General features: G+C 38.6%; 1 protein-coding gene across 9 annotated transcripts in view; it reads left to right on the plus strand.

Annotated features, from left to right (window-relative positions):
* Positions 1-1,010: 1,010 nt before the first annotated feature.
* The window catches only part of eps15l1a (epidermal growth factor receptor pathway substrate 15-like 1a), a 46,119-nt gene continuing 32,617 nt past the window's right edge, over positions 1,011-14,512 (plus strand). For all 9 annotated transcript variants that reach the window (XM_053430588.1, XM_053430584.1, XM_053430590.1 and 6 more), the window contains exons 1-13: positions 1,011-1,079; positions 1,989-2,030; positions 2,170-2,259; positions 4,900-4,947; positions 5,281-5,376; positions 5,669-5,737; positions 6,310-6,435; positions 6,612-6,671; positions 7,978-8,220; positions 9,160-9,317; positions 9,510-9,666; positions 10,005-10,067; positions 11,039-11,124. In XM_053430588.1, the coding sequence (XP_053286563.1) occupies positions 1,053-1,079; positions 1,989-2,030; positions 2,170-2,259; positions 4,900-4,947; positions 5,281-5,376; positions 5,669-5,737; positions 6,310-6,435; positions 6,612-6,671; positions 7,978-8,220; positions 9,160-9,317; positions 9,510-9,666; positions 10,005-10,067; positions 11,039-11,124 (1,265 nt within the window). In that variant the 5' untranslated portion in view covers positions 1,011-1,052. The remainder of the gene's footprint in view (positions 1,080-1,988; positions 2,031-2,169; positions 2,260-4,899; positions 4,948-5,280; positions 5,377-5,668; positions 5,738-6,309; positions 6,436-6,611; positions 6,672-7,977; positions 8,221-9,159; positions 9,318-9,509; positions 9,667-10,004; positions 10,068-11,038; positions 11,125-14,512) is intronic.

Genomic DNA, 14,512 nt, shown 5'->3' on the forward strand with positions numbered 1-14,512 from the left:
CACGTTCACATAAATACGCAACGCTGTGTTTTAACTTCATTGTAGAAGAAACGCCCTGTTTGTTCATCAAAACATAAATAGGAATTGAGTAGGTTTTTATAAAGATCATTTCTTTGTGTGAGTAAATAGAAAAGAACAGGGGAACAGGGTACCTTGTTGACCAGCAGAGCCACCAGGATACTCAAGGCTGTAATCAGTTTCCCACCAAAAGATTTAGTGCATTCATGTGGAGAGCATCAAAATAATTAAAAATTAAATTATCATTATTTATCTAAATATGGTTACATAGTGAATACATTGAGCCATTTTCACAGATTTTCCTCTTAATTTCCTCAGTCATGTGCAGTAAAGGGACAAGATATTTGATCTGAGCGGATACACCAATGAAGATAAATATATATCAAATGAGAGACTATAACTAAATTGTAGTTGTGTTTACGTCATTTTTTGCTGCTCCAACTATCTACTGCTTTAGAGTAAGGCACAAGTAGACTCGCTACAAAAAATCCAAGGGTTCAACGTGCTTTCACACATCACTTTAGTGCGGTCCCGATTGTCACTGGGTATTTTGCACACTGACATCAGACTACATGACACTACATCAGACCATATGCACGACATCTCACATCATCAGACTACAGTAGATACATGACTACATTACACTAGTCTAATGTATCTAATGTAGTCTGATGTAGAATAGAATGACACTTAAGGCAGACTACATTAGATGTATCAGACTACATTAGATACATTAGATTGCATTGGATACATTAGATTACAATTGATACATTATATACATTAGACACATTATATTACATTGGATACATTATATAACTTAAACTACATCAGTCTACATTAGAACCATTATCTTAAATTGGATACATTAGACTACATAAGACTACTTTGGATGTATTAGATACATTAGACTACATCAGCCCATCTGATTCAGATACATACGAGTTTTGGCAGGAGTGTGCGGTGTCACAGTGTCCGCCAGGGGGCGCATCGACGGGTTGAGGGAGGGTGGGTGCGTTCCCGCAGCAACAGGGAAGATGGCAGCTCCTACATCTCTCACCCAGGTAAAGATGTAGCAGTTTACAGATTCAACACAGGAGCAGAGCTTAGAACGAAGTACTTGCCGTTCATGACTCTGTGTTTTAAATGTGACCCTGAACCGGAGCCGGGGTCGTGAGGTGAGAGAGAGAAGCTCAGTCAGCTGAAGCAGGCCCGGTTCTGCATCCTTACCGTTACATAGCGGCTCTGTTAGCCGCTGCTAACCGCTCCTAGCCGTCGCTGCTTCAGTCAACCGTGTGTCTACTTATATGTGGCATGACATATATTTAACTTGCTGTTTGTGGTTTTAGATGTAACTAGCGCAATGGATACTATACAAAGTTAGGGACAGGCTGGCCTCTGCACGTTCATGTGACTAACTCCCACTCAGTGGTAGGCTAGCAAAGCTTAGCTAGCTTAGCCTGGATGCCGAGGAGAGAGTGAGGATGGGTCTGGGAGGCTGGAGGCCAAACAGCAGACTCTCTGCACGAACCTGTGAATGATGCTCGTCCCAGTCACAAATAATGAGCACTCACAGCAGCCACATGTCTAAAACATGCAACAGCCCTGTGATATTGTAATGCAGTTATTGTGAGAAATGCGTTTTAATGAGAGTGAATAGCGAAAAGCCAAATCTCATTCAATATCATGTTTATTACCAAGTCGGTTTTCACATGCAAGGATACGGCCTAATAATGCATATAGAAATGAATGAATATTGGAATGCATGATTTAAAGGAAATGAAAAGCAAATTAATCAGGTAGTGCTGTGAGTATAAGAAGCACAAGTGCAGGACACATAGGTAAAAGAGATGTAGAGCTGCACAGTTTGTGCACAAGTAAATATGCAACGTATCCAAGTAATAATGTAAGATAAGTTACAATGCATGAGGTTGACATGTAGTGTTGACAATGCTGTTTTCTTTCTATGACAGTTGTCAAGCGGGAACCCTGTTTATGAGAACTTTTACAGACAGGTAAGAGGATCAGCAGAAGCGCATTACTGCTCAATCATAACGCTGTTTTGCTGTATGTAAAAAAAAAGAACGACATCTGATTGTGTGAGAGAGGAAATAAAATATGTAAATATGTGACGCTGCCTGCGTTTGCTCCAAGGTGGATCCAGGGAATACAGGGAGAGTAGGACCAACAGAAGCTGCCTTGTTCCTTAAGAAGTCCGAACTGCCTGATGTTACACTGGGAAAGGTATGTACTGTCAGATGTTACACTGCTTGTTTTCTGTGGAATTCCAGGGTTGGAGAGGTATGTTTTTTTCATGCACCAGTTGGGTGCAGCATGTGGACCTTCATTATTCTTGGTACTGTTGTTGATTGTCAGTTGCCTGAAGGTCCGTGGTTGTGTGAGTCTGTCTGCTGACAGCATTGTTTAAAACTGACGAGAGAAAATAAAGTTGTGCTGTAAAAGGTTCAGTGTGTCTGAATGCTTTCCTGATTTCATTGCAGCCCCCATATGCATGGGACAAACAGTATTTAAGATAACGCTGTGTCAGTCTTTTTTTCAGCTGTTGATGCAATGACTTATCTACAAGGTGTCACTTGGAGTGACAAATCCAGAGAATTGTCACTGTCTCTGCAGCTTTAAAGAGCAGTTTGGCATCTTTGAGTTCATTGTTTGAATTTTATCGCCCATATAAATGCTACAGTAACCCCACTGTACGGTACTTAAGTGCACCAAGCTGAAGAGCTAGATAATGAGCTGGATAACATCAATCTGGCAAAATAAACCAATTATTGCAGCTTTAAACTTTCTGTTTAGTGAGTGAAGTTAATGGTACAAGTTTTCATCAAGGATATTGAGCCAGACCCTGATGAATGTTCTTATGATAATTTTGGTTAGTACGCAACAGCCCTAAATATATCCACACTCATTGAGCAGTATAATATTTGCTTCGTAGTTGGTATATTCCGCTTAAGATGAATATTTTGTGTAACAAAAGTGTGCCATTTTTAATGAGGTTAGTGGATGCCATGCTATTGTCAGATGTGAGAGATGCTGCATGAAAACCATATGTCCATTGGGCAGAATTAGTAGAAGACTTCAATGAAATAATGCATTGAAATTGAAGTATGTCTCAAGCAGAACTTACACATGACTTTTAAAAAGATGATCTACTTTTTCCTACTGTCCTACTACTCCATATACCTGTGGAAATCCCTTACCCTTTAAACACTAATTCCCATTCTGCTTCAATCATCATTTGTTCTTTTCACATCATACATTTCTTAAGGAGCTTGACATTTTTTCTTATCTTGCTGGCCTCATATAAAAAAAACTGGCAGAGGGATATCTGTGTCGACTAGACATAGTCGTGCTAATGGGTGGACTTCAATCTGGTCTTGTTGTCGAAGACAGTGGAGGCAATAACAATCCTTTGAATAACATACTTTGTTTACATTTTTTTCATATTGAAGTAGGCTTGGCAATATATTTTATAGGTCCAAAATATAATATTAAACTACTTTGACATGGAAAAAATTTGAAGTGAAGAAATTAATCGTTTTTCGCTGCATCGCGATGTGGAGTTGAACGAGTCTGCATCAATGCAGACTTGCAGAGACAGAACATAAGCTGTCTGCCATGTACATTTTTTTTTGCCATCATCTCCTGCCGCTGCTTAATTATCACAACCGCGGCTTCAGGATTAGGACAGCAGACTTTAAAGGTCCGGTCGTCTTTTTTTTCATGTTAAAGTATCTTGTCTGTCTGTCCTACCTCCACTCTACCGCTGACCTGCGCTCACTTTACACTTACAGCGGAGTAATGCACCTCGATGCTGCCCGGGGAGGCAGGCGGGTCTACCCTGATAGAGTAAAGGCTAAAGATGCAGCACACAAGTCTAAACTGAAAGAATGTCAAATAAATGTGCAGAGCACTGAGAACTGTTACAGAATGACTGTCGTAGCTGTGAAATTGGAATTGAATCGTGAGTTAGCTAGGGATTCCCACCCCTAATGCAAATTAATGTATATTTATTTTCCACCGGACATTTTGACTGTTCATATTTTCCCAAAATTAGATATGATACTACTAACCCATCTACAACCATGTATTGGTGCATGCATGTTCACCTCCCAAACTAAGTATTTTCCGTTCTGCAGTTTGGACAATACTAAGAATCCTGGTGCTTCCAATCGTCACAACAATTGAGACCGTTGTGCTCATAGCTTTAGAAATGTTTTACTAATCCAAATCGTATCTTCCGAAATTTCCTTCAAGTACAGAAATAGTTCCGTATAATCTAATACTTTACTTACTTTATATTCTAAAACTTTGCAAGTAAAACTGTAAAGTATCGTATTTTGATAAAAAAATTTCAGCAATTCATCAATAATATATATATGGTCATTGGGAGCTGGGGAGCTGGAGCCAATCCCAACTGACATGAGGCAGGGTCCAACCTGTACAGGTCACCAGACCATTAAAGTAAATTAAATGTTTCAAATGATAAGTTTGGGCGGCTGTGTCTGAGGGGTAGAGTGGTGGTCCTCCAACCTGAAGGTCGGCGGTTCGATCCCCAGTCTAAACCATCTGCATGCCGAGGTGTCCTTGGGCAAGATGCTGAACCTCGAATGGCCCCCTATAGAATAACAAAAGTGCTGCAAGTAGATGCACTGTATGAATATGTGTGTGAATGGGTGAATGTGAAACTGTAATGTAAAGCGCTTTGAGTGGTCATCAAGACTAGAAAAGCGCTATATAAATACAAATCCATTTACCATTTACCATAAGTGGATAGTTTTCACAAGGACATAAAGATTGAAGTTAGAACATTTATTTGTATGCATTGTGTCTGTAACCCTGTCTTTTTGTTTCTGTTTTTTTTAGATTTGGGATTTGGCAGATCCTGATGGAAAAGGCTATCTGGACAAACAGGTGGGAAAACAGATTTTACACCCAGTGCTCAGACTTTGATGATATGCTGTTTGCACAAAAATATAGACAAAAGTTTACTTAATAAAATGATTGCTTATCTGATCGACAGTAAAACCAATGATAAAGTGAAACCAAATGACTGTCATTGAATGTAGTAAAACTACCTTGGTTGTGATAAGGGCTCCAAATATGTTGAGGTCTATAAATATATAGATTGAATAATTATAAAAGGTATCTATTATGTGTGAGGAGAGCTGAATGTCTTTGGAGTGAGTCATCTCAGTTGTAGAATGTAAACGGTGCTTTGATAGGTACCACTGTTGTCTCTTTCAGGGGTTTTATGTTGCTCTGCGGCTGGTGGCATGTGCTCAGAGTGGACAGGAAGTCAGTCTGTCCAGCCTCAACCCCACTATCCCTCCTCCCAAGTTTGTGAGTGTGACTTCCCCCATAATAGTTCATGTCTGCGTGTTTGTGTTTAAAAGAAGCCAATGTGTTTTCAGGTTATTAACAAACCTGAAGACATTTTTACAATAGGTAATATTCTTTCTACTCATAATTTGTTATAAATTTACAGTTTCTGTCTTTTTCATCTCATTATGTTCTTTAGCCTGGTATCAGAAGTACACTACGATCAGCATGAGATAATATTATGTGTGTTTTAATCCTGGAAATGGCTTGTGTGACAATGCTAATACAGTCATCTCTTTTTGTCTGATTTCAGAAGGACACCAGTAGTCCGTCTATGAGCAACACAGCTTCTGCCTCCTCTGAATTACATTGGGCTGTCAGGGTGTGTTCAGACACACACACACGTAGACACACAGAATTCCACATGTGTCATTTTAACATGTACAGTATAGATGTACACACAGTGCGGAGTTTGACGACAAGGTTTTTGTCTTGTTTGGGCCACTGTAAAAAAAACATGGCGCTCTCCGTAGAGAGGATCTGCTCCAGATTTAAATATAAAGTAACTTAAATATAAGGGGCCCATTCGAGGGTAAAGAAAACAACAATGAATGAGTGAAAACATCACTAGGATTATTTTATAATCAATTACTATTGATCCCTGTCATCTAAATCTAAAACACTGGACCTTTGAGTCTCCCAGACATATCTTGGTATTTTTCAAGCAGAGGCACTGATAACTTAATTATCACACAGAAAAACGTCTGTCGCTACATCAGCTACATCATTTTAACTCCAATATCTGCCTAAAAAATCCATTGTAATTTTTGGCCCTCTATTTGCAGAGTAGTCAATCCTTTAGTTTGTGAATGAGCATGAACCCTGCCATACCATCACATATCATATATACATCAGGTTGTTTTTACTTAACCAGTGTGTGTATTTCTTTTGTAGCCAGAGGAGAAGAGTAAATTTGATGGAATCTTTGAAAGTTTGGCTCCAGTTAATGGCCTGCTGTCAGGAGAGAAAGTCAAACCAGTCCTCATCAACTCCAAACTACCTCTGGATGTCCTTGGGAAGGTATTTAATCCATTTCTGACAATAGATCCTGCATGGGGCTTGCTTTATATTGAGCAACTAATCATTAGAAAACATTGGATGAATAGTAATGATAATGAATATGTAATATTTGAGTTCATCTAAGGTTACGTTGAATGGCCTCATTTATCCATATCGTGCTTATTTCCTGCTGTTAGGTTTGGGACCTGAGTGACATAGATAAAGATGGCCATCTGGACAAAGATGAGTTTGCAGTGGTGAGTGTTATCATCGTCTTCATTGTGAATGTATGTGTTTTGGGTCTCTACAGCCTGAACAAACTTAATTCAACTGTATAAATACTGGGTTGGAGCCTCTATGCCCTCAGAATAGAATAACATAACATAACAACCAATCCTCCTATTGTATGGATTATGCAATGTGATGAGTGAAGATACTAACATTGCAGAACTGATCGTATCTTATTAAACATATTGTGTTTGTCTGTACTTGTGACTCAAATGAAGATCAGGTCACGTTGTATTGTAGATTCATGTAGAAAAATAAGTCATTCCATAGATTTGTTATTTCTTGCCACTGTAGGCTGCGGCATTTAAACAATACTCAAGTGATCCTGATAGATCTAATATTTGATAAGCAAATATTCATCCCACCACTACAAGACCACCATGAGCCTCAGCCGCTGCAATAAACTGTAAAGGTTTTCTGCAGGGTCTAAAAAAGTTTTGGTAAGTCTTTTTTTATATTTATGCAGTGTTGGCCCTAGAAGTAATTCAATCTATGGCGGTAACAGGGGTGCACATGTGCACACTCAAAGGTCATTCTTTCCACAACAAATTCCAAGAAACAGGTTCACAGACAGAACTGCATAACTGCCGTAGTTTGAGAGATAACTTAGTGTTTCAGGGGCCAGTAGTGAGGCTGCCTACTGCAGCTCCAGAGCCCTGCCTTTACTGACGGAGGCAGGATGGCTGTTGTCCTCTGCTGCAGCAGCCCATCCACTTTAAGGTTGGATGTATTATGCATTCATATTCTCTGCTGTGTAGCACTATTGTAATGCATTAGATCAGGACTGGCAGTCAGACAAGAAGGGCCACTTCCTCTTTGTTCATTTGGCACCAAATCTCGTCATGGATAAAATTTCAGTTTCCTCAACCATTTGTGCTTTCTGTTGCTGCCACATGATTAGCTTTTTAGATATGTGCATTAACATGTGCAAGTGAACAAGTAAACATTATGTGGTGTCCACTCACTGTATTTTCTTATCTGAAACTGATACAGTATCAGTCACAAGCAGCCACGTCATATAGATTCAGTTATACCTCATGGAGATTGGTTTGTTAAACCGCATTCAGTAACATACAAGACATACAGCCATACAAGTGTAAAAAAAAATGAAATATTTAAATGAATTAGAGGAAAAAATCTTAAATATCTGCAGTATTTTGTAATCATGTCATGGATTAATATTGGTTTAAGAAAGCTTGTTATTTTTGATACTTTATGTGGCCGGACCCAAATAATTAGTTTAATACAAAGTAACAATGACTCCAAACTCCCCAGGCTATGCACCTTGTGTACCGTGCACTGGAGAAGGAGCCTGTTCCTGCACTCCTCCCTTCTTCCCTCATCCCTCTATGTAAGAGGAAGAAGAGTCTGGGCTCAGTCGCCAGTTCTGTTCCTGGACTACCTTCCAGCCCTCCACCACCAAAAGATTCACTACGCTCCACACCCTCTCATGGCAGCATGAACTCACTCAACAGCACTGGCAGCCTGTCACCCAAACACACACTCAAGTCTGGACAGGTAATGCCACACTGATGTAAACACACACAGTAGATAACTCAATCAGTAAACAAGATAAATCATGCTGGAGACTTTAAATGCATCAAGGGAAAGAAATAAAAATAATAATTAGAGAAATATATGAAGAGCAGACACAATAAAACATTTTAATAAGGGAATCAACAAAGAACGATGTTAGTTGTGTTATAATTATTATATTTCAGACTTCACATTGGCTGAATATACCTGAGTGTTCTGTATGTTATAATAAACAATGAACAAACATACAAACAAAAATAATATTGGATTGGCATCAGTGACATCAAATGATCTGTATTTGATGGCAAATATCTGGTTTGGGGCACCATTTGCCTCTAAAAATAGAAAAACAACCTTTAAAATATTTGATATAACAGCTGTAGCCTGAAAAATCTGGTACGCTTTGATGATATGATTTAATGCATCTCTTTCCCTGTTTTTTTTATAGTTTGCCCTTACTCTTGCTACGGTTTAGGGGAGAGGATGTTATGCAGATTCTAATATTGTACTTAAATAACAAATGGCGAGCCTATGATAGAAGAGTCCCATTTTAATGCAAAACTAAATCAATTCAAGTTGTAGTGTGATTCTTGATTATTTGTCATTGACGAGGCTTGTTTATTTTATGGTCAGATTTATTTTGGGACATTTTTATAGTATAAGATAGATATTTTATAATGTCTTCTTTTTTTTACACTTCACAGAAAAAAAATTCCACTTGTCCCCGGATCTCTTAAAATAGGTCCCTGAGTAGTTAATGTGTTGTATGTTGTAAATGTGCAGTAAAACAATTTTTTGAAAAGAGTGGGTCTAAGAACCACGGTGACTGGTAACAGTGAAGAGCTCTGTATAAGGCCAATCTGGATAGATTCTATGTGATCACAGCAAGTTTTGACACAGGCATCTCTCTCTCTGTCTAAGCATTTGGTGAACTGGGTGGTGCCATTGGCAGATGGTGGTCGCTATGACGATATCTTCCTGAAGACTGATGCTGACTTGGATGGTTTTGTCAGTGGACTGGAAGTAAAGGACATCTTCATGCATTCTGGACTTTCTCAGAATGTCCTTGCCCATATATGGTAAAGTTATATGCTTGAAAGTTAATATCTGCCTTATTTTCCTTCTTGGTTGAATTAATATTACTACTTATATTGATTTCTGGATTTTCTTTTGTTTTGTATTTGTCTTGTTTATCTCTACAGCGTGTTCAGTCTGCTCATTCAAAGTAGGTTTTCCGAGTTTGTCTGTTGACATTCTGCTCTTTCCTCCAGGGCTTTGGCAGACACAAGGCAGATGGGCAAGCTGACCAGGGAACAGTTTGCGCTTGCTATGCATTTCATCCAGCAGAAAGTCAGCAAGGGCATAGACCCTCCACAGACCCTGACTGCGGAAATGATACCTCCCTCTGAGAGAGGCACTCCAGTACCAGTACGTCTCTCATGCACACGCTACATGGTTCTGGCAGCACGTACCATTGGTCACAGTTACACAGCAAAATGCCTAAAACTAGTGTGTCAATGTTTTAAGTGTTAAATTATTGTAGTTGGGCTAGTTTATTATCTTATTTTGTCATGTTTATTTGTAATCTAAATAAAGTATACTTCAAACCATTAACAATTTTTTTTTCTAGATTTTACTGTTAACATTTAATCTTCACTATACAATTTACAACTCACCATCTTGTAAGAATTGTCTCTGTAGACATTGGATGTTGCTATTTTTATTATCACTGACAGTAACTGAGTAATTTCTGTCTATGGCTGCAGAGTATGTCAGGATACATGACCCCAGTGGGATCAGAGATGGCTGCGCTCTCTGATATGAGAAGGGTGAGTCAATACTTGTTCTTAACTCCTCCTCATCTTTCTCCTTCTCTTTGCACATTGTGACTTAAATTAATGCAGATTTGTCTGCTACACAACCTGTTTCTTGAGCTTTACCAACTTCCCGATGAGTCACATCTGCTTAATTTGGTGGAGGATAAGTTCAAGATGTTACCCTGGTAGACATGAAAATTATCCCTTTTCTGTCTTAACTCTTTTGCTACTTATGTTTCTACCTCTCTGCTCTTCCTCCTCTCTCAGGCTATAATGTTCAAGTTGTGGGTAGGTAACATGGACCTACAGTTTATAAGCCTAAATGCTTTCAGTGGCGGCTGTACAAACTGATTACTGGAAAGCATTTGGAAAATGTTCTTTCTCCATCCCAACAAATTGCAGTGACAGTGTCTGACTATGTCCACTGTCAACTGATCAAGGGAAGATTCAAGATCACATTAAGCTGGCAATTATTTAAATAACCAAAGCCAGACAGGTCATGAGCATCCTGTGTTGTTCCGGTAAATGCAGGGGGACTCCAGCTTTAATTTTGTTTTCGAGATGTGTATCTACGCTATTGGACATGTCTAAGTCATGAAAAAAAATTCTAGTGGGGGAAAATACTGAAGATCCGTTGACCCTCAAGTCATTTTTTGGAGTGTGCTCAAAGGGGGATTCATACAACTGCAAATCCTGAATCTTTCCTCTCCATGGCAGTGGTGGTGACACTCCCCGACATATTGGTGATTGGCCCAGCCCCCACCTCTGATTCAACCTCTGTGGTGCTCTTCTTATTGACCACTGGTTTTCCTCCCATCCTGTCTTTACCTGTTTCTCCTTCCTTTCGCCTTGTCTGCCATGGCTCAGTTGGTGCCATTTCATCATCCAACTGACTTCAACAAATATGGTTTACTTTGCCAACCTGCTGTCTTTTTTTTGTCTTGCTCTCCTCCTACTCTGTCTGCTCACCTCTTGCTCTACAGGACAGCTCCAGCTCAGTTGGATCAGGGGAGTTCACAGGCATCAAGGAGTTGGATGACATCAGCCAGGAAATAACCCAGTTGCAGAGGTAACAAATGACAGCAGCTGAAAAACAATGGAATGTAAATGCTTTTACTTTAAAATAAATTTTAAAGCTGCATAGAAAATGGAAAGATATATTACAATAAACCCTTGTTATTGCAAGTCTAATTTAGCTCAATCATTATCTTGTAACAACAGTGCAACCATTTCTAAATAAGTAGCAATTGCCTTGACATTAACAAGAGGCACCTTGGAGTACAGTTTTGGTTTCACACTAAGATGAACGTACTTGTGATTCTTCAAACCTTTCACTCGAACATTAGCTCTCAATAATCCTCTGTCATCACCCCTTTCCTGACTTTGATCACTTTCTCTACTGCTAATAAGACACAGAGCACATCATGCATTGACTATTTTTTGCCGTGGTTTATCATTGTATACCCTGAATCTGAATTTCAAAAAATAGGGTCAAATGAACAAATTTGAATAGATAACATATATTATTTTCTGCATTTTTCAACAACATGATTGAAGGATTAAAAAAGTGTAACATGTTAATACCTGGTCAAATTTGTATTGGTGTTTCGCTTGTGAACACATCTTCTAACGGGGTGCACCATAGGTTGACATTTAGGTTACTTCCACATTACTTTGTTCTAGATTAAAAAGGTATCACTTTTCTATTTTAAGAGTTTTTTATGCTCTAAAAAGGAGAATCCTCGAAATGCTGCCGGGCCTGTTCAAGTTTGAATACTTGGTTTGAAACTGAGACTTGTGGATACGAAGACGCAGTTGCCTGAAAATATTTCCTGATTCATTTTTAACAGTCACGACTTGACCAATACCAGAGAAAATACAATGCATTGCTATCACCTAATGTCAGTAATAAGTCTATTGACTTATTTTTAACATTGCTGTTCTGTTCCTGGTTACTTTTTTCTGTAACTAAGCAACCAATTGCAAATAGATTGCCCCGTTTACACCGGCATGCACATGACAATAATGCTCATGTGAGTTGCTTTTTCAGGTGTGTTAGTAGGGGGTACATTATTTTTCTGATACAAAGCTCAAACACATAGATGAAGATTGCTTTAGTTTAGTTTAAATTAAATTGACTGGTTATGCTGGTTCTTACATTTTAAACAAGGAGAAGTTTCCCATGTTTGTTACATCTGCAAATAATTTAAAGCCATTAATATATAGTAATTAAAAGCCCAGTGTAGTTTGTAAAACTTATTCTACTTTAAAATGTTATTTATTGAAATCTCACAATGATCCGTCCTGCTACTCACACTGACAGTCCTGAGTGTTTAAATTATCATGCCACTAGTCAGTGTCCCACACTTGATGTGCATACATCTGAATACTTGCTTCAGAGCTGTGTTACAGCACAGCAGTCGCTATTATGCACCTGTTAGCTGGTCGTGAGACCAGCAATAAAAATCATGAGTGGATTTGCATTCCATGACTCGGAACATCGAATTCTTTCCGCATACGCTGCATTGAGACACAAACCAAAAATCTATCCTTTATGAGACTGATAAAGATATTGAGTGTTTGAAATTGTCAAAATTATTCATCATATCAGGTGTTTTAGCATCCATTTTGAAAAAAACCTTACTTCCTGAATAATTTCATCAGAAAGAGATATATGATGATTTTGTGGTTTCACATACATTTTGTTTAACTTTGAAGCACAATAGACCTGCTGGGACAACTTTATTGAAATGCTTAATAGTTGATTTAAAATATAATTTGAGCTAAATATAATGCTACATGGTTGCTCCTACTTACTTTTTATGGAGATCAACCAATCAATTCTAAAAAGCATCAGAGTCTGATTATGCCAAGTACTAGGTCAGGTATTTAGGCTCAGTGTTAGCTATGAATAGGTTTAAGTGGGATATCCCAAATAAAGACATGCTGACATGGCAGTGTTAATTTTGGCAGCTCTTTTTGATTTAGTCTTAGTCTTTTGACGAAAATGCATATTAGTTTTAGTCACATTTAGTCATTTTTATCCTTCTTAGTTTTAGTCTAGTTTTCGTCGACGAAAACTCAGAACATTTTAGTCTAGTTTTAGTCGACGAAAACTAATTACATTTTAGTCTAGTTTTAGTCACATTTAATAGCCACATTAAACTCCTTTTCTATAAAAACATATAGCTGCAGCCTAAGAGCTTAAAAATATATATTTAGTTTTAAATGTGAAAACAAAAAGGGAGAGCAGCTCGGTAGAACCAACTGCAGCTTCTGCTCTGATCAAGAAGCTGCGGCTCTGATCAGCTGAGACCAGAGATACTCTGTGTTTTCAATGTTTCCACTGTTAAGAAGCAGTCAGTCACTGAGCGGCTGTTCCAAGTGAACAAGCTCTGATCTCACTGTGTCTCTCTGAGCGAGTGCGCGGGAGCAGGGGGCGGGGCTACCGTGCGCTATCTGGGAGGACACACACACACACACAGACTCACTCGCCCGCTCCTGATACTTCATGACGGCCTGATACGATGATGTTTTAAAAATTATTGTGACTTAGTCAACCACCAACATTTTCGTCTCGTCTCGTCAATGAAAGTTAACATAGATTTAGTCATAGTTTTTATTTTCAAAGATCCGTTTTCGTTACGTCTTCGTCTCGTCTTAGTCATGGGAAAAGGGTCGTTAACGAATATTTTTCGTTATAGTTTTCGTCAACGAAATTAACACTGTGACATGGAGAGATAGACGGCATGAAACTCACAGTCATCTTGGCTCTGTTTACTCTATAAACATTCATCCATCCATACATCCATCCATCCTCTTCCTTTGATGCGTTTGTGTATTTTATCAAATTTTTGTTTGTTCACCACTTACTCTCCATGCTGCGTCAGCACTCTTGCCTTTACCCAGTGGAATACTCTAAGGTAAAAACACAAGCTACTGAATATCCATGGACTTGCATATTTTCATATCTGCTGTGAGATCCACTGTGAGCAGTGGCTCTGAATGTCGGTGGTTATCAGTAGGATTCACAGACTTCCTAATTTGTTCATTTTTTATAACTTTAATGTTTGAGGTCAGGTTGTAAAGTTTGTTAAAAGACAGGTGCACAGTTTTAAAGTTTGTCTTAAAGTCAGCTGCCCAAATGAACATTAAAAAGGTTTTGCCTGTCCAAAACACAATGTGATAAATTAGTACTAAACCTTTTAATTTGTATAAAGTAGACCGCTTGAGACTCGTATTGACCTAAGCTAAATGTTGGAATATATGGTTACATCCATACTGCTATGATTGTTTTTGTTTGAAAACGCATCAACTGTGTCCGTCCCTATTACTCCAGAGTTAAAGAGTAGTTCAGAAAGTTTGGAAATGCTGTTGGCCCCGTTTTGTTTCGAAATCTCTGAGGCTGCATTTTAGTTGTGGATTTGATAGAATTCTAGTCCAGTGTTTTGTTACTC

The sequence above is a fragment of the Pleuronectes platessa genome, chromosome 9 (assembly GCF_947347685.1).
Source record: "Pleuronectes platessa chromosome 9, fPlePla1.1, whole genome shotgun sequence".
Classification (NCBI taxonomy): Eukaryota; Metazoa; Chordata; class Actinopteri; order Pleuronectiformes; family Pleuronectidae; genus Pleuronectes; species Pleuronectes platessa.